This window comes from Populus alba, chromosome 8 (assembly GCF_005239225.2).
Source record: "Populus alba chromosome 8, ASM523922v2, whole genome shotgun sequence".
NCBI classification, from domain to species: domain Eukaryota; kingdom Viridiplantae; phylum Streptophyta; class Magnoliopsida; order Malpighiales; family Salicaceae; genus Populus; species Populus alba.
In genome coordinates, this window is record NC_133291.1 from 6,940,952 (window position 1) to 6,963,857 (window position 22,906).

General features: G+C 35.2%; 2 protein-coding genes across 5 annotated transcripts; one reads left to right on the forward strand and one right to left on the reverse strand.

Moving 5' to 3' along the window:
- The first annotated feature begins 3,174 nt into the window (after positions 1 to 3,174).
- On the forward strand, positions 3,175 to 18,414 carry LOC118062458 (uncharacterized). Of its 4 annotated transcripts, XM_073411139.1 has the most exons (27): positions 3,175 to 3,539; positions 3,750 to 3,835; positions 3,945 to 3,976; positions 5,093 to 5,202; positions 6,465 to 6,819; positions 6,979 to 7,130; positions 7,324 to 7,563; positions 7,791 to 7,900; positions 7,993 to 8,070; positions 8,164 to 8,270; positions 9,095 to 9,189; positions 9,275 to 9,390; positions 9,565 to 9,668; positions 9,748 to 9,825; positions 9,950 to 10,028; positions 10,202 to 10,370; positions 11,115 to 11,185; positions 12,331 to 12,411; positions 12,497 to 12,567; positions 13,546 to 13,642; positions 13,741 to 13,800; positions 14,320 to 14,374; positions 14,478 to 14,872; positions 14,974 to 16,821; positions 16,975 to 17,547; positions 17,678 to 17,736; positions 17,921 to 18,414. In XM_073411139.1, exons 5-27 carry the CDS (start codon positions 6,470 to 6,472, stop codon positions 18,114 to 18,116), a joined length of 5,184 nt encoding a protein of 1,727 aa, XP_073267240.1. In that variant the 5' UTR covers positions 3,175 to 3,539; positions 3,750 to 3,835; positions 3,945 to 3,976; positions 5,093 to 5,202; positions 6,465 to 6,469; the 3' UTR covers positions 18,117 to 18,414. The 4 variants fall into 4 exon arrangements, with proteins under 4 accessions (XP_073267240.1, XP_034932106.1, XP_034932104.1 ...); XM_035076215.2 differs by lacking the exon at positions 5,093 to 5,202; XM_035076213.2 differs by lacking the exons at positions 3,945 to 3,976; positions 5,093 to 5,202.
- A 289-nt stretch (positions 18,415 to 18,703) lies between these two features.
- LOC118062472 (DNA-directed RNA polymerases II, IV and V subunit 9A) lies at positions 18,704 to 20,957 on the reverse strand. Its single transcript, XM_035076237.2, has 4 exons — positions 20,800 to 20,957; positions 20,626 to 20,701; positions 20,368 to 20,526; positions 18,704 to 19,052 (listed from the first exon to the last, which is right to left on the reverse strand). Exons 1-4 carry the CDS (start codon positions 20,826 to 20,828, stop codon positions 18,972 to 18,974), a joined length of 345 nt encoding a protein of 114 aa, XP_034932128.1. The 5' UTR covers positions 20,829 to 20,957; the 3' UTR covers positions 18,704 to 18,971.
- Positions 20,958 to 22,906: the final 1,949 nt, after the last annotated feature.

The following is a 22,906-nucleotide window of genomic DNA, read 5'->3' on the forward strand; positions in this document are numbered from 1 at the left end:
TTGTTTTTCTTCGATTTCATCCATTAAATTTTTTTTCCATTGAATTTTTATGTTAAGTTTGGTGCCAATTCTTTTAATTGTTATTTTCAATCATTTTTTTAATTGATTTTTTTAAAAAATTCATTCATAAATATTTAATTTCATTTAAATTTCCCATTGACATTTATTTTCAGTTGGTTTTTATATTGAATTTAGTCTTGATTTTTTAAACTTCTATTTGTTTTTGTTTTGAATTGTTTTTTTTATTGAATTTTCATCATTAATTTCATCCCTCATATTTATTTGTTTAAAAATCTCGTTTTATTTTTTTTTTTCAAGTCTAACTTTAATAGGATCACTTTGATTTCATGACCTGGGTCATAAATTTGAAAGATTAGTTCTGGTCGATTTTGATTATTTTTTAAAGTATATTTTTTGCAAATATTTTTTTTCCACAATTTTTTAACTTTGCTTTTTATGGGGTTGTTCAAATTTCATATCCCAAGTCATTTGTTTTGTTTTTTCACCTAGGTTGGTTGATGGATTTACTCAAGATTTTTTTATTTTTCTTTATATGTTTCCATTATATTGACGAGTGTTAAATTTTTATATTTTTCTAATCAGTCTGGTCTGGTCTTTCGTTGTATTTTTGATGGTATGATTTTGACCCAACAAAACGAGAAAAGAAAGGGGAATAGAGTCAGAGTCACTATTGTCAAACACCGTTTTATGAAATGCCTGTTTGTTTTTGTATTTTAAAAATGTTTTTGAAAAAAATTTATTTTTATTTTATTTTTTCATTAACTTCGTATTAATATGTTTTTTGTGTTTTCAAATCATTTTGACGTGCTGATATCAAAAATAATTTTTTAAAAAATAAAAAAAATATTATTGACATGCATTTTAACACAAAAAGTTATTTAAAAAACAACCACAACCATACTACCAAACGCTGCAAAATTTGAAGCAACATAAAACAATCCACCTTTTTTAGTTGTTTGCCCTCTGCTTCATGGTTTTTTTTTTTTTTTTTCCCTGGACAGCAAGATTGAAAACTTGTTAATCATCTATAATTGATTTTCATTAATTGGCTGTTGGCTAAACAAATCGTGACCATTGGTTTTTTGCTGTACCTTTTCCAAGATAAGCTTCACATAATAATTATACTTTCATTACCCACGTGATACAACAAGGTTAATTTATTTTGTATAAAAAATATCAATAAAAATTAAGATTTAAAAGTATTAGGTTTTATACAAAACTTTGCCCAAAAATATTGAGTTTGACTACAACGTCTGATCTAAGAGTAATATTTATAATATTAATAATAACATTAAACTTGCATGACTTCAAGTTTAAGTGGGTCGGGCTGCAAATACTAGACCAAATAGCATTGAATGTGGGTCTGGCTATAAGGTTGCGTCATAAAAGTGTGATAATTAAAAAGAAAAAAACAAAGAAAAAAACCAACAGGAAAAAAAAACCAATGAAGAAAAAAAAAAAATCTAAATTAACCGTGATAATCTTTCAAATCAAGTTAACCCGTCAAACCTGGGATTCATGTCATGAAAGTTTGATAACTAAATAGAAAAAAGCAATCGACGGGTTTACCCAAAATCAACTGGGTTAACCTGTCACACCAAGTTAACCCGTCAAGCCGGGGATACGTGTCATGAAAGTCTGATAATTAAATATAAAGAAATTTAACATTAACAAACCAAACTAAATAAAAAAAAAATAATTAAAAAAAAATCGGGTTAACTTGTCAAATCAGGCTAACCCATCAACCCTGGGATCAAACAAAAAAATTCATTAAAAAAAACAAAAAAATCTAAAAGAAATGACAATTTAGCGTTTGATTTAATTTTTAGTATATGTTGTAATATAATATAATATAATAATTATAATAATATAATATATTAAAGATAGGGAAAGTGAAAAGCGTAGGATAGCTATAGTAATTTTTCCATTTCTTTTAGAATATTATTTAATATCAATTTATTGTAGCGGTGCTATCATAATACTTGGAATGTTAAGTAAACATGGCAATAACGAAGACAAGAACGAAGAGGCAAGATAATAAATAATTACTTCTAAAGAAATAGAGAGTAGATCCAAGACGGTGCTTGTAATGAATTAGTATCTGTTTAATATTACAATGTATTATATTTTTTAATTAAAAATATATTAAATTAATATATTTTTATATATATTTTTGATATTAACATGTTAAATTATTAAAAAAAATTTAAAAATTAATTTAATATTTTTTTCAGTAAACAAATTGAAAACAAAAGTTATTATAATGCAAAATGAAGCACCTAATAAATTAGTCCATGCTTGGTGTCGTACTTGTTTGATTTTTGATTTTTTCTATTTCTTAAAAGAGAACATGCGACATGTTCGGTATTTATTGCATGTTCACGATTTTAAAAAACCCACTGAATGTTTGTACAAACAAGAAAAATGTTTTCGCTTCTGTACGTTTTACAGGATGTTTGAGAAAGAATTTTAACCTGCTTTTTTATTAAAATTTAATTTATTTTTTAAAATTATATTTTCATGTCTTTAGATTTTTTTTATATGTTAACAGTTAAAAATAATAAATTTTTAGATATATTATTTTAATATTTTTTAAAACAAAAAATACTTTAAAACACAACCATCACTAAACTAATAAAAACCCTCTTAAACTCCTTGTTTTGCTGAATTTGAATAAATCACCAGTGTTACAAATTTAAATCGCTGGCAAAAATATCTTCACCCACGAAACACATCACTATCCATCAGCAGCCACCATTGCCACGTCATTGATTACCATAACACAGGTATTTATAAGAATAAATGCGAGATGGATATTTATGTATGGAGTTTTTTTTTTTATATATATATTTATATTTTATTTATTGGTAAATTTTTTTAAATATTCTGTTATATTTATGGGTTTTTTGATATTCATATAAATATTTACCATACAATATATATATATGTCGTGATCGCTTTTACATTTTATCCGACCACAAAAAATCATTTAGTTAGCAAAGTATTTTTTTACCCGTGCCGTGGGGCCGTGACGGCCGTCTTCGCAATCTCCTGACACAAACTCCTGGAAAGTGGAAACAGAGCCTGTACGGTGCCGTTTCAATCCATAACAAGCAGATAATCCTAAATATTATATATAATATTCTCTTTATCTCAAATTTCTCTCTCATATCTCCTGTAGAGTAGAGAGAAAAGAGTAGCCGCAAAGATATAAAACGCTACGTTTCAATCCTTGCCTTCTCCTCCCGTTTCTGCCTTCCTAGCTCCCCAATCTCTCCAACAAAGCAAGAATCGAAAGCGCGCACACACGCACACAGAGCTCCCTCCAAGAATCTAAATCACTTCCTCGCGCGTCTCCCACACTCGCCAATACTCTGTGAATTTCAAATTCTACCAAATCCCAGTCTCTTTTCAACCTCTCGATCTCCTTCATTGTCAGAAGAAGAGAAGAGAAAAGAAAAGCCAGGGCACTGCTAACATACCTCCAAAAGGCAGCCGTTTTGTTTCAATATTCGAAGGTATGTACAACAATAACACTCCTTTTATCTTCTCTAATTTGGTTTATTTATACCATTATGTGATTTTTGGTCTGTTTACCGGGAAATTGATAAGGTTATGATGAATGTGTTGAATTAGATCTTCAATAAGGCTTGTTTCGATATTAGCGTGCGTATTTGATTGCAAATGGGATAAATTGAAATTAGGGTTTTGGTTTTTTGGTGGTACAGAGGAATGCATTTGGATTTTTGCTGGTTTGGCTTTCAAAAGTATACAAGAATTCCTTCTGGTTGATTTATCTCTCGCATTACATCAGGTTCCACGTCGTTATCATGTTTGTTAATGATTTGTTTAAATTAGGGTTTTTTTATTGATTATTAATTTAGCGTGTGGCATTGTTAACCAATCAATTGGTGAATGTGTAGGCTCTTCATGTGTGCTCATGTCACGCGTAAATGTGAGTGTGTTAAGAAAAGACTTCTTCATTGTTATTATTGCTTGATTTTAATTTTTGGTTGAACCTTATGCGGATTCAGCAAAAATTTAAAGGCTGTATCTGTAATGTAACTGAAGTATCGGGAATGCTCTGAGCGTTCATTAGGGGGATTAGGAGTTTATATTCCAATTCTTTTGTTTTTCTTTTTAATTGGTAGGTTTTTCTTTTTCTTTTTGAGGCCTATCTCTGCTTTTCAAAGTACTGTTTTGCACTAGTTCAGCTGAACCTTGATATCATAAAGCTCAAGTGATGATTCACTTGAGAGTTGTGAGGTGTCTTATTCGTAGAAAATTATATGAGTGCAGGGGAAGTAGATAGAAATAAAGGGGAAAATGACAGAGTTTCTCTATAAATTTCATGCTGAAGGACTTCTAGGTGGTAACTCTGATAGCTGTCTGGTAAAGAATAGTTATGACGCTGGACAGCTATCAAGTTTTTGTCCTCCTAGGGTTACTCCATAGGCTTCACTTAGTTGAATTTTTATTCCAACAGGGACTTGGACTATTGAATAAGAAATTCTATTGTTTCTACTTGAAAAAGATTCCTCTGTAATAAAGTACATCTGCTGTGTGTAAAGTTTCTCAACTCATAGGTTCTTAGTTGTGCATGTATTAATAGGTGTCTTGAAGGAATGACCATCGCCTGATAATTATCATGAATTTTGATTATTAGAAGTTAGTTCCATCACCTGGTTGTTCAGGGAAATGTTACGCTTTTCTCGTGGTATTATGTCCAAATATGGTTTGCTAGAGAGGGGGCCCAAGGGTTGGTGGTAGTTTACTTACCCTGTCTCTCCAACCAGTCGATATTTTCATGGGTGCTTGACAAAGATAATTGAGGTGGATGGCCTTTTGTTGCCTGTTAAATATGTGAAAGATTTTCTTTCGCATGCTCAATTATCATGGCCTTCAATTTTAGGACGAATTGCGGTTTGTTCATGTTTAATGGACTAGGAGATTATATGATTTGTGTGCATGGGGAAGTCTTGGGGTTGATTTGGTGCTGGTGAATCTGAATTTTGTGGTTGTTAGCTCACGGTTTCACAGCTGACAAATTTTTCTGCTTTTCTGTTTATAGCACCATTAGTTGACATTGTTGTGATTTTGGATTTGCTATTTGGTGGCGGTTAATCTGGTTGGAGTGTGAGGGCTGATGATGGAGGGAGAAGGGATGCTATCATCCATTTGGTAGTGTTTTGCTACATTGAATTTAAAATATTAAAAGATGCATTCCAAACAATTTAAATTGCCTTTTCTAATTATAATTGGAGACAAGGGTCAAATGGCTCGCATTTGATCCAATCCGGAAGTAATGGATCACATTATAAACACATGCTGCAAATTTACTAACTGATAAAAACACCCAAATAATGGGTTTTGCCTGTTAGAGTATAGGATATGATTCTGAATGATGTCATTTTTTTTTTTAAATTTGATTTATTAATTTCTTAAATTACTGTAGTATTATGATCAGTAATTGAAATTTAAACTATTTTTTTTTTTAAATTATGGATTTGATTTATAATCATGCTTTCTTTTGAATTTCATTCTGAATGAATTATACGAGAAAGAGTGACATGCTAGGGCTATCTCCATGACTACAGCTGTTTGGTTTTTTATATTATATCGAATTGACTATATAAATATAAATTTGTAAAGCATTATTGAAATATGTGAAATCTATAAATTTAGCATTAATAATGAATAAGAAACTTTATACATTATATAGTAGAATCAATTAAATCTAGTTGCATTGTAAGTAATTTAATAAATCAGACTTACCAGGGCTTTCTCCTATTAGTAATGAAAATATTTAACAACCAAGGAATAAGAATCAAGGAATCATAAAATTTATTGAAGTTGAGTTGCAGGTTATAGGACCCATGTCTCAATTGACAACCAATCAAATTCATTATTTTTGTGAATGATCTGATAAAACAAAATCATGAACCATTCTTCTACCACTAATCCATCAGAAATTCATTATACCAGTCTTTAAGCACTAGAATAATTTTGACACCTATATATATCTTTATATAAATCAAACCTGGTCTTACAAATATCTGTAATGTTTATACAGTGCAAAAGGCTTTAATAGGATCTAAATTGGAAGCAAATAACCCATAAAAAACGGATGCCCCACTCAATAGATATTTAAATCTAATTGGATTTTTGGGCGCTTCCAACAACAATACTCATCATTTGTTCATTGAATAAAATATTTGATGTTATTTTTTCTGCACAAAAGTTTGAGAACCAAACTTTTTTAATGGACACTTTAAATATTATAACATGCTTACTTTCATTGGATTCATCGACTTCCACTAAGCTGGATGCTAAAGGATTCCATATATTTTGTTTCTATCTTTTAATGCTTAGTTTTTCTTTTTTATTTAGAATTGATCAACTTGTTTGTTTAACTTTTGTTTTTCTGGCTTCTTGAATGACAGGAAACATGGCTCTTCGGAAGTACATTCCTTCAAGTGATGCACCTTCTGGTAGTATGAAGCCTTTGATCTTTTCAAGTAAGGGGCGTGAGAATGCCCAACTTGCAGAGCCAGAGACAAGTCACAGAAGGGTGAAAGATGTGGATGTTGACCTTAGTGAAGTTTACTTTTTAATCATGCATTTCCTTTCAGCTGGGCCATGTCAGAGCACTTATGTACAGTTTTGGAATGAACTTCTTGAACATCAACTTTTACCTAGAAGATATCATGCATGGTATTCAAGACGTGAAAGGCTTAGTGGGGATGAAAATGATAATGGTCTATCGTTTCCATTAAGTTACAAAAGTTTGGAGGAGCGGTAGGCAACGCTCTCTCTCTCTCTCTCTCTCTCTCATTTGTGGGCTCACACAATTACTCTTAGTGTTGCTTTTGTGGGGCAAACTACATATGCCTACATATATGGTCAAGTTAAAAATGGATTGAGGATTCTGACCTTTCATTAATTATACCTATCCAGGTATCCTCACATTGAGAAGAATCACTTGGTAAAGCTTTTGAAGCAATTGTTGCTCAATACAGCCTCTCCATCAGAAGGCTTGATTTCTGATGTTCCAAATGCTGCTGATGTTCCTACTCTTCTGGGAACGGGTTCATTTTCACTTTTGAGTTGTACGTTACATCTATTTAAGCCTTTTAAATGAAATAAAAATCTGAATTTTTACTTGTATATGAGGTTTTTATGCTGTTGTGAGATATTGTCTATTCACAGGGGATACTAGAGTTCGTCATCTATTTTTACCTGGAAGTTAATAAGATGTAAAATTCCCCTTTGTGTCTAATTTTGCATCCTCCTCTTCCTAAGGTGATAGAGTTAAGGGAAATGGCCAAGTCAAGCACCCCCCTACTCACATGCGATGGCCTCATAGACATGCTGATCAGGTTCGTGGGTTAAGTTTGAGGGAAATTGGGGGTGGTTTTGCAAGACACCATCGTGCACCATCTATTCGTGCAACATGCTATGCTATTGCAAAACCATTAACCATGGTTCAGAAAATGCAAAATGTCAAGAGAGTACGTGGACATCGGAATGCTGTCTATTGTGGTATGAGTTTTACAGCAACATATTATGGAATTGGATTATGCAGTTTATGTTCCAATCTTTAGGAAAACCCACATGTCATATATAGTGGCCATTGTTGGCCAAAATCCGAAATGAAATAAAGCATTTATCCAGCTGTATCTTGGATATCCCACCATATGCATTTTCTCTTAATTTTTGTTTGTGTTGGTGGATTTGTACCTAAAATTGCCTTGATTTAAATCCTGCAGCAATATTTGATCGCTCAGGGAGATATGTTGTCACTGGATCAGACGATCGTCTTGTAAAAATCTGGTCCATGGAAACTGCTTTTTGCTTAGCTAGCTGTCGTGGGCATGAAGTGAGTATGGTTCTATAAATCAAATATGCACCATTTCCTTGCCTTTCCATTTCTGTTTAATCACAAGTTGCATTTCAATCCATGTGTGAAAGGGGGACATTACTGACTTGGCTGTAAATTCAAATAATACCTTGGTGGCATCCTCTTCAAATGATTGCATAATTCGAGTTGTAAGCTTCTTTTTTCTTCTGCAAATTAACGACTTTCTTCCTTTTTATTATATTTACACCCAATATTTGATCGCTATCTCTGGATTTGGGCAGTGGCGTATGCCAGATGGGATGCCAATATCAGTTCTGCGTGGACATTCTGCAGCTGTTACTTCCATTGCATTTAGTCCAAGGCCTGGTTCTGCATACCAGCTTTTGTCGTAAGGCTGATTGCAATCTTCTTATAATATGCATGCTCAACATTTTTGAGATTTTGTCCTTTGTTTCATCAATCCACTACCTTTGGATTTGACTTGTTATGAGGAATCTTGAACTTGGAAATTTGGAACATGCCACTGTAGTTGCTGCAGGACTTTATTTTATCGCTTGTTAGGTTTGAGATCAGACCAGTTTTTTCCCAATCAGAAACCTTTTATGATTTGAGGAAAAGCCAGACGCCTACCATGAATGGATTTGATGGAGATGGTTCTCAACTTAAACTCTTGTATCCTTAAAGTTAATGGGAAATTTAATCCATGTATTCTCTATTCTCTTCTCTGGATTATTACCTTTATAGGTTTTTTCTTTTTCCTCATCATGATTAAATTTGTAGCATGTTACCTCAATCTTCTTGTCTCATAGAATTTCAGGCCATCAATTATTTTTGTGGTTGTCAATAAATATCCATATTCCAGCCCGAACAACTCTTGTATTCGACTCCTTTGTTAGGATTAAGATTTAGTTGAGTTCAGTTTGGCTTAGTTGAGGCCTCAAGTTGTATAATATCTGCATTGTTTCAAGTGAATTTTGATTCAAAGTCCTTATTTCAGTAACTATGCAGTAGTTGGTTTTCCTTTGCACTTGGATTTTGATGCATGTAAAATTATGAAGTTTTAGCTTTGGCTTTGTTTTGTTTTTTTCTATCCATGCAAAATCTCCATTATTGCTGTTTGAAAAGTAGGCACTGGTACGTTGAAAACTACAGTGCAGACTCCTCATGACTTGTTCTCTGCTATAATTTATAGCTTTTACTCTTGCTTTGCAGGTCTTCTGATGATGGAACATGTAGGATTTGGGATGCCAGGTCTTCCAACTTAGGTGCACGAATATATGTTCCAAGGCCTCCGGATCCTGTGGCTGGTTAGTTACCTTTTCATTCAAACTCATGATTTAGGAAGTGGTTCATTTTTAAAAAAAAGTTACAAGAACTCTGGAATGCCTGCAGGAAAGAACAGCGGTCCATCCTCAAGTAGTGGTCCTCAGAGCCATCAAATTTTTTGTTGTGCATTCAATGCTCATGGAAATGTATTTGTCACTGGTAGCTCTGACCACCTTGCTAGGGTATATTTGAATTCCCTTAGTTTGCTTGCAATTCTGCATTGTGGTCATCCTATTTTTATCTTCTATATGTGATGTGAATATTGATTTTGGGAGACCTGGTGTGAATAATCTTTGTGCCTCTGTATTGAAGTGTATACATTGAATAGCTTGTTAGCAATATCTTTTCACTTGCAGGTGTGGAATGCTCTCAAATCCAACACGGATGATTCAGACCAGCCAAATCATGAGATAGATGCGTTACCTGGCCATGAGAATGATGTCAACTATGTTCAATTTAGGTAGTGTTTCTTGCTCTGTGCTAATGCTGCCATAAAAGTTTTTTAGATTATTGACATAGCATTCTGATTTGCTTTGCAGCGGTTGTGTTGTGCCATCTAGATTTTCTATGGCTGACAGCTCAAAGGAAGAGAATATTCCAAAATTTAAAAATTCATGGTATGGAATTTTTCTTATTTGCTTATTTGTGTCGTGCTATTTTTATGATGAGAATATATTACACCCTTTTGTTGTAGTTAATTAAATCTATTGACAAAACATGCTTTGTAATTAAATGCGTCAGGTATTCTCAAGACAGCATAGTTACCTGTTCTCGAGATGGAAGTGCAATTATTTGGATTCCAAAATCACGTAGATCTCATGTAAATAACCTCTTTTTATGCCCCCTTCTCCCTTGGTTTTCTTTTTTCTCGGGGAAGTGAGAGTCGTTCATTTAGTTTCTGTGAGTTTCAATATGGGTCAATGTGACCTTGAGTATTATCAGGATTCCATCTTGATTTCTGAACAACAAATATATATTTCTTTCTTTTTGAAGGGGAAAGCTGGCCGTTGGATACGACATTATCACCTGAAAGTTCCTCCTCCACCAATGCCTCCTCAACCTCCAAGAGGAGGTCCACGACAGAGAATTCTTCCAACCCCTCGTGGGGTGAACATGATCGTGTGGAGTCTGGATAATCGTTTTGTCCTTGCTGCTATTATGGGTATTGTGTATTTCACTGACAAGTATTCATGTACACATTCATGGATGCATATATATGTGCAACTATATAAACTCGACTATCTTCTGCCCCTCAGTTATTAGATATTTTTTAGAATACAGGGAATGTTTGTCCATCAATCCCCGGGCATTCGCCTTATATGCAAACCCATCTTAAAATTCTTAAGTGCTCCCATTTTCTTCCAGCAAAACCTTCTTTTATGGAAAAATGATGTTTTGGTTGGGACTCATTGTTGAGGCTCTATTATTCATGCTTTGCTGTAGATATGTTTCACTTATTCATAATGGAAGAAACTACACGTTGAAACTTTCAACCATTGAGTCCTCATTGTTGTCTAAAGATCATCTTTTATTTTTCTGTTGAATTTTATGTTTGTTGTTGCTGTTCACTATTTGGACAAAGCATTGTGTGATGATTTTTGTGTAATTTTTTGATCTTTATATGCTCATTTGTCCGCTTATGAATTTGGGTGGGGGACAAGAAAATTTAAATTTCAATAGGCCTGAAAAGGTTTCCAGACTTTTTTGGTGCTTTGCCCCCCTGATAAAATTTAAACAAAAACATAAATAAAGAAATAAATGCAGACCCTTTCCTCCATGTATTTGACCGTACCAAAAAAATGATATTTCAGAATTGAGTTGGATTCCACTAAATATTTTTTGAAGTAGAAAATATAGTCATTATTTTCTGTAAGTTGATTGTGTGGCGGTGATGATTCTGGTGCAGATTGCAGAATATGTGTTTGGAATGCTGCTGATGGTAGTTTGGTGCATTCTTTGACTGGTCATACTCAATCTGTAAGTGTTTCCCTATTTTTCTAACAAGTATCTTTTTTGCCCTTTCTTAATTAGGATGTAAATGTTGAATTGTCCATATGTAATGACATGTCAGGACCTCTCATTGAACAATTTCTGTGCTATCATCTCTCCCTATGATATGATTTTTGGACTGGTGAATTCATGGGGTGCTCTTAACTATTTTATTGATCTCTTGTCATGGTTCGCCTTGTTAATTTTATAACTGCTGTAAATGAGATTTGCTAGATGCTTTTTCTTCAGGTCATGTAAATTCATTTTGCTAGTTTTATAATTGTTTCATGTTGTTTTTGCCATATCACCTGATTATTCAGTTTAAGTGAATTTTCTTCTAAGTTGATGGTCAAAAGCTGAGAAGGGCTGGAAAAGAATTGATTTAGTTTTTAGCAGCTGGTAATTGTATATAATGTTTCATTCTTCTTGGTTAAAATATATTATGTATTTTCACTAATGAACTCAGTTTGTCAGTATATTTAACCATCTCTCATTCATTACCATTGATAGTTCTAAATGAAATCTCTGCAAACTTTTGTTATATTTTAAGTGTCACTCTTATAAGCAAAAAGAGAAAATTTTATTTTAATTGTTTCACCAGTTAAATTTTTCCTTTGCTCATTCACTAGAAGAAATTGGTATCTATCTTTTGCAGATTCTTACTGTCCCTACCCATTTTTAGTTTAGAAATGGTTTGTTTATCCCATATGTGTATGTTTTAGCGTTTCAAAAGCATGTTTTGCTGTAATTTGACATCTTTTCAACCTCCCATTCTGTTTATATACAAGGACCAAAGATACATTGTCATTCTAAGCCTGTTTCCTGGCACCTTCCATGATCGCTGGTGGCATAGGTCAATGCTTTCTTGTGTTTCATTCCCTTTCATGCGGTGATTCTTACAAAATCTTGTCATCCATCCATATCACATTTCTATCAGGAGATCCTTGTGGAGCAGCTGAAATTTCCTATTCCTTTAGAAGGATGCTATTTTCTGTTTTGCTCTTATTTCTCAGTTTCCTGTTTTTCATATCAAGGCATTTTGTCGTGACACACTGTTGGATTATCTTACTTTACACATGTTGTATACCTTATGTGTCCAGTGTTTCTGACCATGTTATTTGTGTTCCTGGCAGACATACGTTCTTGATGTTCACCCTTTCAACCCAAGAATAGCTATGAGTGCTGGCTATGATGGAAAAACAATAGTGTGGGATGTGAGTCTCCAATTTGCTAAGCCCATTTTATATTCTACAACCTCTCTTTGGTTACAAGTGCATTCATATTCTCTTTGTCCTTTAGATTTGGGAGGGCACGCCTATCCGGATCTATGAAATTTCACATTTCAAGTTGGTAGATGGAAAGTTTTCACCGTAAGTGCCTGTTAATGCTTAATGTAGAATCTCCGTTTGCTTTTGCTGATTCTGTCAGTATCACTCTTCTGAATCAATGTCAAGTGACATCATATGAATCTCACTTAAATTTCATTGTTTCATGATAGTTTAATATTCTAAAATATAAGCTTTCTAGACCATTTAATTTACTTTTCTATTCGTTATTTCAAGATGTTATGTGAAGAATGGCTCTTATTGAAGTTTGGGGAAATTATGTTTTTACTTGCAGTTAGACTAGTGGATCAATTTTTATTTTCTCACTTGCTTGCGAGTTGACTTGACATTCATGCTTTGAGGTTTAGTATTCCATTGAGAATTCTCCCTTCACTTGTCATAAACCAACTTAAATATTTGATTGATTTGTATAAAATAACTTTTTATTCTTGACAAACCACATAAAGATACTTTTAGGTTTTAATTTTGTTCTGTTCATAAGTTCTTGTCTGTAGTCCCTGTAGCTAATTCAAATGCAGCGGCTTTCATATTCATTTTTTTTTTCCTGGTTGGTCCCTCCAGGAGAATTGTGTTTGAGATCTTTCAACTTTAAGGCAACTTTGAGATTTCACTTCATGTCCTCCAACAGTTAAAATAAATCCAAATAATAATTTCAGGAAGAGTCCTGGGTAAGGTCAAACATTTGAGACCTTGCCACCCACTGGACCTTCTATTTTATCCTACTATGTGATGCATGATCGGATTTAAATAGCAATGTAGCCACAGTTTGAGCATTGATTCTTTAAATTATCACTAGTTCTATCTTTAAAACCAATTGGATTTCCTTTTAGCCTCATGGTTATTTTACCAGTTCAACTTTTCCTGGAATTGACTCATCTAAGTGAATGTCAGATGAATTTATGTGGTTGTGAATCTATATTTCAGATCTCAAATAGGTGTTTCCACTTAGCAATGTTATATCAGCTTTGCATGATAAGTTATTGTATATGTATTTTATTCTAGGGACGGTACATCCATTATACTTTCAGATGATGTTGGTCAGCTGTACATATTAAATACAGGCCAAGGCGAGTCCCAAAAGGATGCTAAATATGATCAGGTGTGATAAATAGCCGCTCATGCTTTTGTAGGTTCTGCTGAGAACTGGCTTTCTGGAAATGCATTATGACACTAAACTCTGTGTACACTTCTTTACAGTTCTTCCTTGGTGATTATCGGCCTCTGATACAAGATGCCCACGGAAATGTACTTGACCAGGTTAGCTGGCTGTCATAATTTGGTGACTTCAGCAAACCTATTTATTATTATGCACTACTTCATTTACCTATTGTCAAGAAACATGCACCTTGAGAAGGGCCTTATATTATTAAGGAAATGTAAAATCTTGATTGTAAGGCGGCATGCTATAGTAGCACTCTTCTCATTCATTGAGATTACTATTGAGTTACATACTGGAAAAAATTCTTGCTCATCCTTCTTGTAACCCTAATTCTGAATTACCAAGTCTTAGCATTTACTTTTGATGTTTGTGGCATTTACTTATTATTTGCATGCACAAATGCATATCCATAAGTAGAGTTATGGCAATCAATTTATGAGTTTATAAATGATCATAATAGTACCCCTTTGCTGTAACTGTGGGGTATTGAAAATTTTACTGATGCAGTCCCAATAGATCCTGCGGATAAGATGTAGTATTTGAACTTCTGCTTTACATAGTTCTTTTTGGTTTCTTGTTCATGTCTTGATTTCAAACAATGCAAACTTTTAATTCAGGAAACTCAACTAGTACCGTTCCGACGGAATATGCAAGATCTCCTTTGTGACTCAGGTTGTAATTTCACCTTGGCAACTCTTATCATTATAGTATACTTATGGCATGTGTTATTTGCGATTACATTCTCTCAAGTGCTTCTTGTTTTTGAGAATTCTAGGGATGATTCCCTATACAGAACCTTACCAAAGCATGTATCAGCAGAGACGATTAGGAGCTCTGGGTGTGGAGTGGAAGCCATCTTCTATAAGATTTGCTGCTGGGCCAGACTTCAGTCTAGACCCAGATAACCAAATGCTCCCCTTGGCTGACTTGGATATATTGGTTGAGCCACTGCCTGAGTTTATAGATGCCATGGATTGGGAACCAGAAAATGACATGCAAAGTGATGACAATGATTCAGAGTACAATGCCCCTGAAGAGTGTTCTTCTGAGGCAGAGCAAGGAAGTTCAAATTCTAGTTCCTCTGAAGATCCAGAATGTACTGCAGAAGACAGTGGGGCTGAGGGCGGGGATGGTTTCCGAAGGTCTAAAAGGAGAAAACAAAAGGGTGAAGTAAGTGTTCATCTACAATTCTCATTTAAAATTTTGGATTTCATGCATGCTTGACTTATTCTTGATTTCTAGCTTATTCTTCTTGCTCCGACTTCTTGCAGATTGAGATAATGACTTCTTCTGGGAGGCGTGTTAAGAGGAAGAATTTGGATGAGTGTGATGGAAATTCAATTAGAAGTGATCGAGCTAGGAAATCAAGGATTGGCCGGAAAGTTTCAAAGAAGAAGTCTTCCACTTCAAAGGCCTTGAGACCTCAAAGAGCTGCTGCCCGCAATGCGCGTAGTTTGTTTTCAAAAATTACTGGAACAGCTACAGATGGAGAAGATGAAGATGGTTCCGAAGGTGACTTATCAGAAACTGAATCTGGCATGGAAGACTCAAATATTGAAAGTGATGAATCAAATAGATCATTGGACAACGACGGGAACAGGAATTTGAAGGGAAAAGATATCCTGGAAGAGTCTGAAGACTTTGCTGAATCACGTGAACTTACTGAATCTCACATGAATGCTATAAATAGGAGGAGATTGGTCTTTAAATTGCCAGTTCGCGATTCTATTAAGATTGTATTCCCAGAAAGTGGAATACACAAGTGTGACTACCAGGTTGATGTGGTTGGATCATCGTCCAAAGCTCCTCATGAAGCCACCGAGGTCAATGTTGTTCCTACAAGCTCTCAAGATCCGGGATACTTTTCTGGTGATGCACATTGTGGCAGAATGGATGGAGGAAGAAGAGCACAGATAGACCATTATCCTTTGGACCTGTCTGAAGGATACAAAAATGGGGATATCAGATGGGGAGGTGTGAAGGCTCGTACTTCTAAGCGTCAGAGATTAGGAGAATCCATTTCATCAGCAGCATATACTGGATCTAGTGCATGCCTTGGTGAACAAAATGAAAATGAAAATAGTCTCAACAGATTCTCAAAATTTCAGGAAGATCATGGCACAATACCCCCTAATTTAGAAGTTCAAAATAATGTGGAAAATGAAGGAGTCATACCAGTGAATGAAAGAAATGCTGGGCCCGATACCTCAGAGGTTGTAAATGATGTGTCCAGTGGTAAAGTGCACTCAACCTTCAACAGATGCATGGATTTTGATACATTACCAAACCTGGGTCACATGGCTAATGAGAATGACAACCCTCCTGATCTCAGAGAGAGCTTCCCATCTTTCTCAACAATGATAAGGATAAGATCAAAAAAGATATTGAAGGATTCACTAGATAATCAGGGAAATGGTGGGTGTGATTTATCAACTGATAAGTCTGCAAACATGACACAGTATCCAGTTAAGGAGATGCTGGAGCATGATGGTTCCAGTGGAAATACTCCAGAATATAAAGGTGATGGATTGGAAGAATCAGATACACGAATTGGTGAAATTTCCATGCCATCCTTGGATGACTCAGTTGGGTCCCGTTCACATCCCAAAAAGATGTTTGATGTTGTTTATAGAAGGTCAAAGCCAGGTAGAGGTAAAATTAACTCAGAACGTGATGGCAGCATCAGAGAAGAAACTTCAATTGCTTGTAACCCTCATCTTGACTCCAGAGGGGATTCCTATGAAGGCACAATTGGTGGATCTCATAGAATACATTCCATGGCCTCAAAGGGAACACATGATGCAAATATTGCAATCAATGATCTCCATTTGGGGCAGGGACATGAATCAGATGATACTTGTAGAGATGCCCACAATGGTTCTGTTAGTAGATTTCAGCTTCCATGCGAAGAATGGGGATCAAGTTCAAGGATGACAGTTAGATTGAGATCTACTAGAAACAGGAAAGCCAGTTGTCACTTTCATGACACAAGTCCAGTAGATGGAAGGAGGAAGTTGCATCAGTCAGCCAAAAGAGTGTCATGGTTAATGTTGTCAATGCATGAGGAGGGCTCTCGTTACATCCCCCAACAGGGGGATGAATTAGCATACTTGAGACAGGTCACTTGGAAGAGTCGCAAAAGATTACTTTTTTGCTGCCCTATAGTTCATTCTTGATTCTTGCCTTTGGAAAATTGCAATTTAGGTCTTGTGATTTAAATGATTTATTTTCTTGCGATTTAAATGATTTATCTTGGAAGCTTTGTTTTTCAGGGCCATCAAGAGTACATAGACTGCATGAAGTCAAAAGAAGCAGGCCCTTGGAAGACAATCAAGGGAAACATAAGGGCAGTTGAATTCTGTAAGGTTGAAGCCCTCGAGTATGCTCCATTTGCAGGATCTGGGGATAGTTGCTGCAAAATGACGCTTAAATTCATAGATCCTACTTCCAATGCATTTCAGAAATCATTCAAATTAACTCTACCGGAAATGACTGGCTTCCCAGATTTTCTTGTTGAAAAAACTCGGTTTGATGCTGCCATACAGAGGGATTGGAGTCGCAGGGATAAATGTAAGGTCTGGTGGAAAAATGAGGGTGAAGAAGATGGTGATTGGTGGTATGGCCGGGTTTTATATACAAAGCCCAAATCTTCTGAATTTCCTGAGAGTCCATGGGAGAGGTGTACTGTTCAGTATAAGAGTGATCCCAAAGAACTGCATAATCACAGTCCGTGGGAGCTTTTTGATGATGGTACTATGTTTGAGCAGCCTCATATAGATGAGGAGACCATGAACAAGTTGCTGTTTGCCTTTGCCAAACTAGAGCGAGCAGGCCAAAAACAGCAGGTAATCATGCAAGAGGGTGGGGAATTTTTTTTCTTGTATAAGATCTTTGAAAATGTTTAGATGTGGCTAGTATATCAATTTGGAGATATTGCATGGACTTTTCTGATTTTTTCATTTTGCATGTCTTCAGGATCATTATGGGGTTGAAAAGCTAAAGCAAGTTTCGCAGACGTCTCGTTTTACTAATGGGTATTTTCTTGTGCCTGTTTCTTGTTATTTTTTTTTTTTAGTATTGTATTGGGATGGTTTTTTCTCAAAAAGTATAAGCGTTAACGATGCCTTAGTGAATGTGAAACCAATTCCCTTGCATCTTGAATGTAACTTGCAAAATTTTGGGTGCTTGAGCTGGTGTTTGAATCCCTGAAATTCCCAGGTTCGCAGTTCCATTGTCTCTTGAAGTGATCCAGGCAAGGTTAGAAAACAACTACTATAGAAGCTTGGAGGCATTGAAGCATGACTTTGAAGTCATGTTGTTGAATGCAGAATCATACTTTGCGAAGAAGGCAGACCTCTTGACGAAAATGAAACGTTTATCAAACTGGTTCGCACGGACATTATCATCTTTGTAGCCTCAAATTGTAGTGATATCAGTTGGGCCGTTCTGTTTTTTTCTCCCGTGTTTTTTGTATATAATTTTTTTTATTCATTGATATTTTTTCCTCTAGCTTCAATTTTGGGAATCGGTTTTCGTCCTTTCAATGTGTTTTTTTTTTTTTTTTTGGGGGGGGTGGTGGGGGGTGGGGGAGATAAAGGTAGCTGATCGCTGTGGAGAAATCTCCACTTGAATATTCTTTCTTGTATAGACAACTTTGTCAGCATCGTCATTAATAATAACAGAAACACACAAAATCTCAACATTTCCTTCGATGTCGAATGCTGTTCACATTTTAGTCCTTGTTCTCAAATGTCTAGTTTGAACCAGTGCTCTCACTCTTGGGAGGTGTTATGCTTGTTCGGCCCCATTACCCTCCAAATCAATTTTACAATTCGGTAAAAACCGATGAGCACATTTATGAAAAAATTTACTGGAACCTGATTATTTGTAAACGAGTTGAAGTTAGTTTGCTCCTGGGGCACATGTATGGCACCCACAGTTAAATGAAAAGGAACCTTCTAAGCATTTTTAGCGAGGCTTAGAAATATGAAGACTCAATCATGTAAAAATCAGACCCCGCCCCCCTCATGCTGAAGTAGCTGCAACCAATAAAGGTTGAACCTTTGGTTTATCAAGGATAAAAAATTCTTGAGAATTATCTAGTACTTATACAGAAATATATAAAATGATTGCAAAAGTTTCCATCCGCAAAATTGGCAGATCAGAAACCGTACATGCATCAGATTGAGATTCATCAGCTAGATCCGTCTTTAAGGCAACATTTCTAAATGCATCATATTTAGAGCTTTGCTTGGTGGGCAGATGAATCTCAATCTCTCCACCTATGGCCACAATTCGGGTTGCAGCACACAAAAAACAGCGTCATACCCTCCTCTCCCCTAGAAGTTGCCTGCATGGTTGAAGAAAACTCAACATTAGAACTTTGAAGAATCGCTGTTTCATGCAATTACAAGGCCATTGAAAGATTGCAGCAAGTTCATTTGATTAACCCAATAAGCACATTTTGAATAGTAATGACTTCCAAGTAAACCAAGTTCTCAAGTAAACGGTAGTTCCCAATACTTGCTACCAGATAGATTCACCAAAAAACAAGTTGAAAATGAATTAATAAGACATCGAGCATAATGGCAACTCAGTGGCAGGTACATACATTGACAAACTGGTGAGAAATATCATTCCAGAAAAGAAAACACGACAGCCTATTGTGAGTCCACACTTTCCCTATGATGGATTCTACCGCACACTTGAATCTCAAGAGCACAATTCAAAAGCTTGAGTTTTAGAATATTAACAAAGACATTTTCTGCGCGTCTATGTGAAAGTCATCTTTCAAGAAAAGTAGTTCTTCAAAATTAAACAGAAGATATCACATAAAATTAGAACCCAAATGCCATGGCGTAGATTTAGAGGGATTCTAAAATTGCATTTTAAAGGAGTAACCAACTCAAATATGATTCCAGCAACCACGAAGAGAAAGTTCTAATGGAGTGCAACTGCAGAACAGTAAAATATAAGACGAAAAGGTTGTCTTTTATGTAAAAATATATTTTACTTGAGACATCTAGGGCGATCCAATCAATGTGAAATGGTGAAACATACATATGAAGAGAGGAAAAACAAGGAAACAATTCAGAACACGCTAATGTAATCTCATTTGTATTGGCAGAAAAGAAACATAAAATGCGCAACCATGTAGAATTAAAAAGAATAATCATTCTCTTAGATCTTTCCACTACATCCATAGCTATGCTAAAACTATCTCCAATGCGTTTCTTGTCAAATATCACCAGTATATCCTTCAACTACTTTTGCATGTCAGTAACTCCCAACCAACATATGGCATTGTGTTAAATAAAGCATACGCGTCCCTCTTCAGCTGCAAATATGCTCTAGCAACCTTTCACACTACACCCCCTTAAAAATCAAACCTAAGTCGTGTACTTCCCCTTCATTAATGCCTGCATTTTTTGCTCTTATTCAATATGGTTTCAGATCATAAATTTTTTAAATGTTTTCCATATGGGCACCGTCACTTATCATAATAAAGCAAACATTTTTCTTCCAAAGGCCAACTAACAAACGCAACAATAAAATTCAATATAATACTAACAAACCCATACACCAAATATTCGAGAAAATCGATACTAAAAAAAACAGAGAGAAAATTCCCATCGGCACAGAATAGCATAAAAGATAGCACCAACCTGGAAGAAGACAGCTTCAGGATGTTTGCATACAGTGCAAGTAACAGCTTTAGTGCGAGGGAGAGTAGGATCAGCAGCTACATCTTGCAATACCTGAGTTCTCTCTGCTACTGAGTGATGCACCTCATTTCGGTACACACAGTTATCATCAGCAATCTCCTGCAACAACAAGAAAAACCCAAGAAAAAGAAGATTAGGGTTTTTCATTTTAATAAATAATGGGTTTAGTTTTAAATTGAATTATAATAAAGCCTAGACCTGGTGATCACAGTTGCGGCAAGCGTAAAGAAGGATCTTCTGATCTCTGTCTTCTCTAGGGTACAGAATGTTGTTGCTGCAAAACATTATGGTATAAATAAATAGATTAATCGAAGAAAAATAAAAGAAGTGAACGCAGTTTAGATGGTTGATAAAAAGAAGAGATGCTGCTACCATTCGCGGCAAAATTTCATGGTACTCATCTTGATGAAAGTTTTATGTTTTTCTTTCGACAAGTATCCGCTCTCCGCTCTCTAGTCTAGAGAGGTTCTGTCTGTTAATTACAAAGACACGCGCTTATGTTATGGAATGACATGTCGTTGTTAGTCAGTTAGCCTAGAAGACAGACACGTCAATTCTGCCTCTGGAGGTCAGCTTTTTAAAGTCATGTTAGTGCTATGGCTAAAATTAAACATGGCGTGTTGGTGAACATGGTAAAAAATTTTTTAAAAAAAACTTTAATTTTTTATATATTTTTAAATTGTTTAGATATAATATATTAAAAATAAATTTTTAAAAATAAAAAATTCTTATTTTAATATATTTTTAAAAAATATCCTCTACCATATTCATAAAATCGCCCTTTTAAGTTGGATGTTTCTGATTGTGTTTTCCAGTCAATCAATCACACTATAGATCCTCCTGCTGCAACTAAACAAGTGTATTTTCCTGTCTGCTCAAGACCAGTGAAAGAGTGAAATCGGCAACTCTGTCATTCTTGGCTTAGAGGGATTGTGGAACTTTGAGATTATCATTGATGTTTCTCTGTGTCCATGTTGTTACAACTTAGAGAAGCTGAAACAAGCAAATTCATAACAATGTCTTTTCTACACTGATATGATTTATCAAAGGATTCATCAGTTATAAGCTCTTGGGAGTCGTCTTCTAAGTTCTACCTTGTTTGAATCTCCAAGTCGCAAGTTGGAGCTGGTTCCACTGAAACTCCGGTCTTGGTTCGGAGGTATCTGAACTCTGTTCTTGGTAGAGCTTTGGTTAAGGCATCTGCAAGCCCATCTTGCGAAGAATATATGCTGCATCACTATTAAACAACTAGGTAATTAATATAGTCTGTGTGGATTTATTCGAAAGAAATTCTTGGTATATCGGTGCAGGTAATCCTGCATCTCTAATGCTCACCATCTATTTCAAGAAACAAATCTTAGTTTTGCGAGTTACAGAAATTTTTTTTCCATTTTATGCAAAGGGACTCTTCTTAAGCTTGTATTGAAAACTCGATTGTTGTCCACTTTTATATATAGCTTTTGCTCTAATCTCGCGCTTTTTATTTTTCCTTCTTCGGTCATAACCCTTAAACAGATTTTCATGTCTTTCATTTCTTAAAAGACTCGACAGTCAAGGCAATATAGCAGTCATACGCATCTGGTGAAATAATATCACACTTGATTTTGCAAATTCCAGACATAAAAGTCAATAACTAAAACTCCCAGACACAAGAATTTATTCAAAAGCACACAAATTTACATCATGCTACCATGAATATCCATTATCCACTAGCGACTAGGGATCCTCTTATTCATAACTCCACTTAGAGTGGGGTGTTTTTTTTCAACCCATGAAAAAGCCGTTCACTGACATCCCTCCACCAATACAAATGACCTGTCCGGTTGTAAAAGATGGCGCAGGGAGGCAAAGAAATGCCACAACAGAAGAGACTTCTCCAGGTTCTCCAGACGTCGCATGGGGGTCTGATAAGCAAGCTTCTTCACCACATTTTCATTTTTAGGACCCCGAAAGGAAAATGAAATAAAGGTATTTAAGTCATTAGGTTATAATTTCAGATGATCATGAAAATCCAGAGTCAAATACTACTAATTATATGAAGTGATAAACGGCCATTCAACCTGCAAAACAGCACAGAGAAGGCCAATGGAGTGACCATGTTCTTTTTTGAGATTTAATTACATAGACAGTAAGAATGTTAGATATAGTTCACTCCCTAACATCACACACAAAAGTACCTGTAGTTTATATTTTCATGTGAATAAGAATTGAATGGGAAAACAATGCCAAAATGGAAAATTAAGCTTCCATCAAACAATTAACAGGTTAACTAAATTAAAAGCATATGAATATCAGAGTATTACATCTTCAGTCATCGGGGTTCTGATGAACCAAGGGCTGACGGAATTAACCCTTATATTGTCTTTAGCCAGTTCGCATGCCAGGTTCCTTGTGAGTCGATGAATCCCCCCTGCAGCGTTTTTTTTTTTTCATAAACAAGTTGCAACATTTAGAACAACTTTTAACTAAACACGCAAAT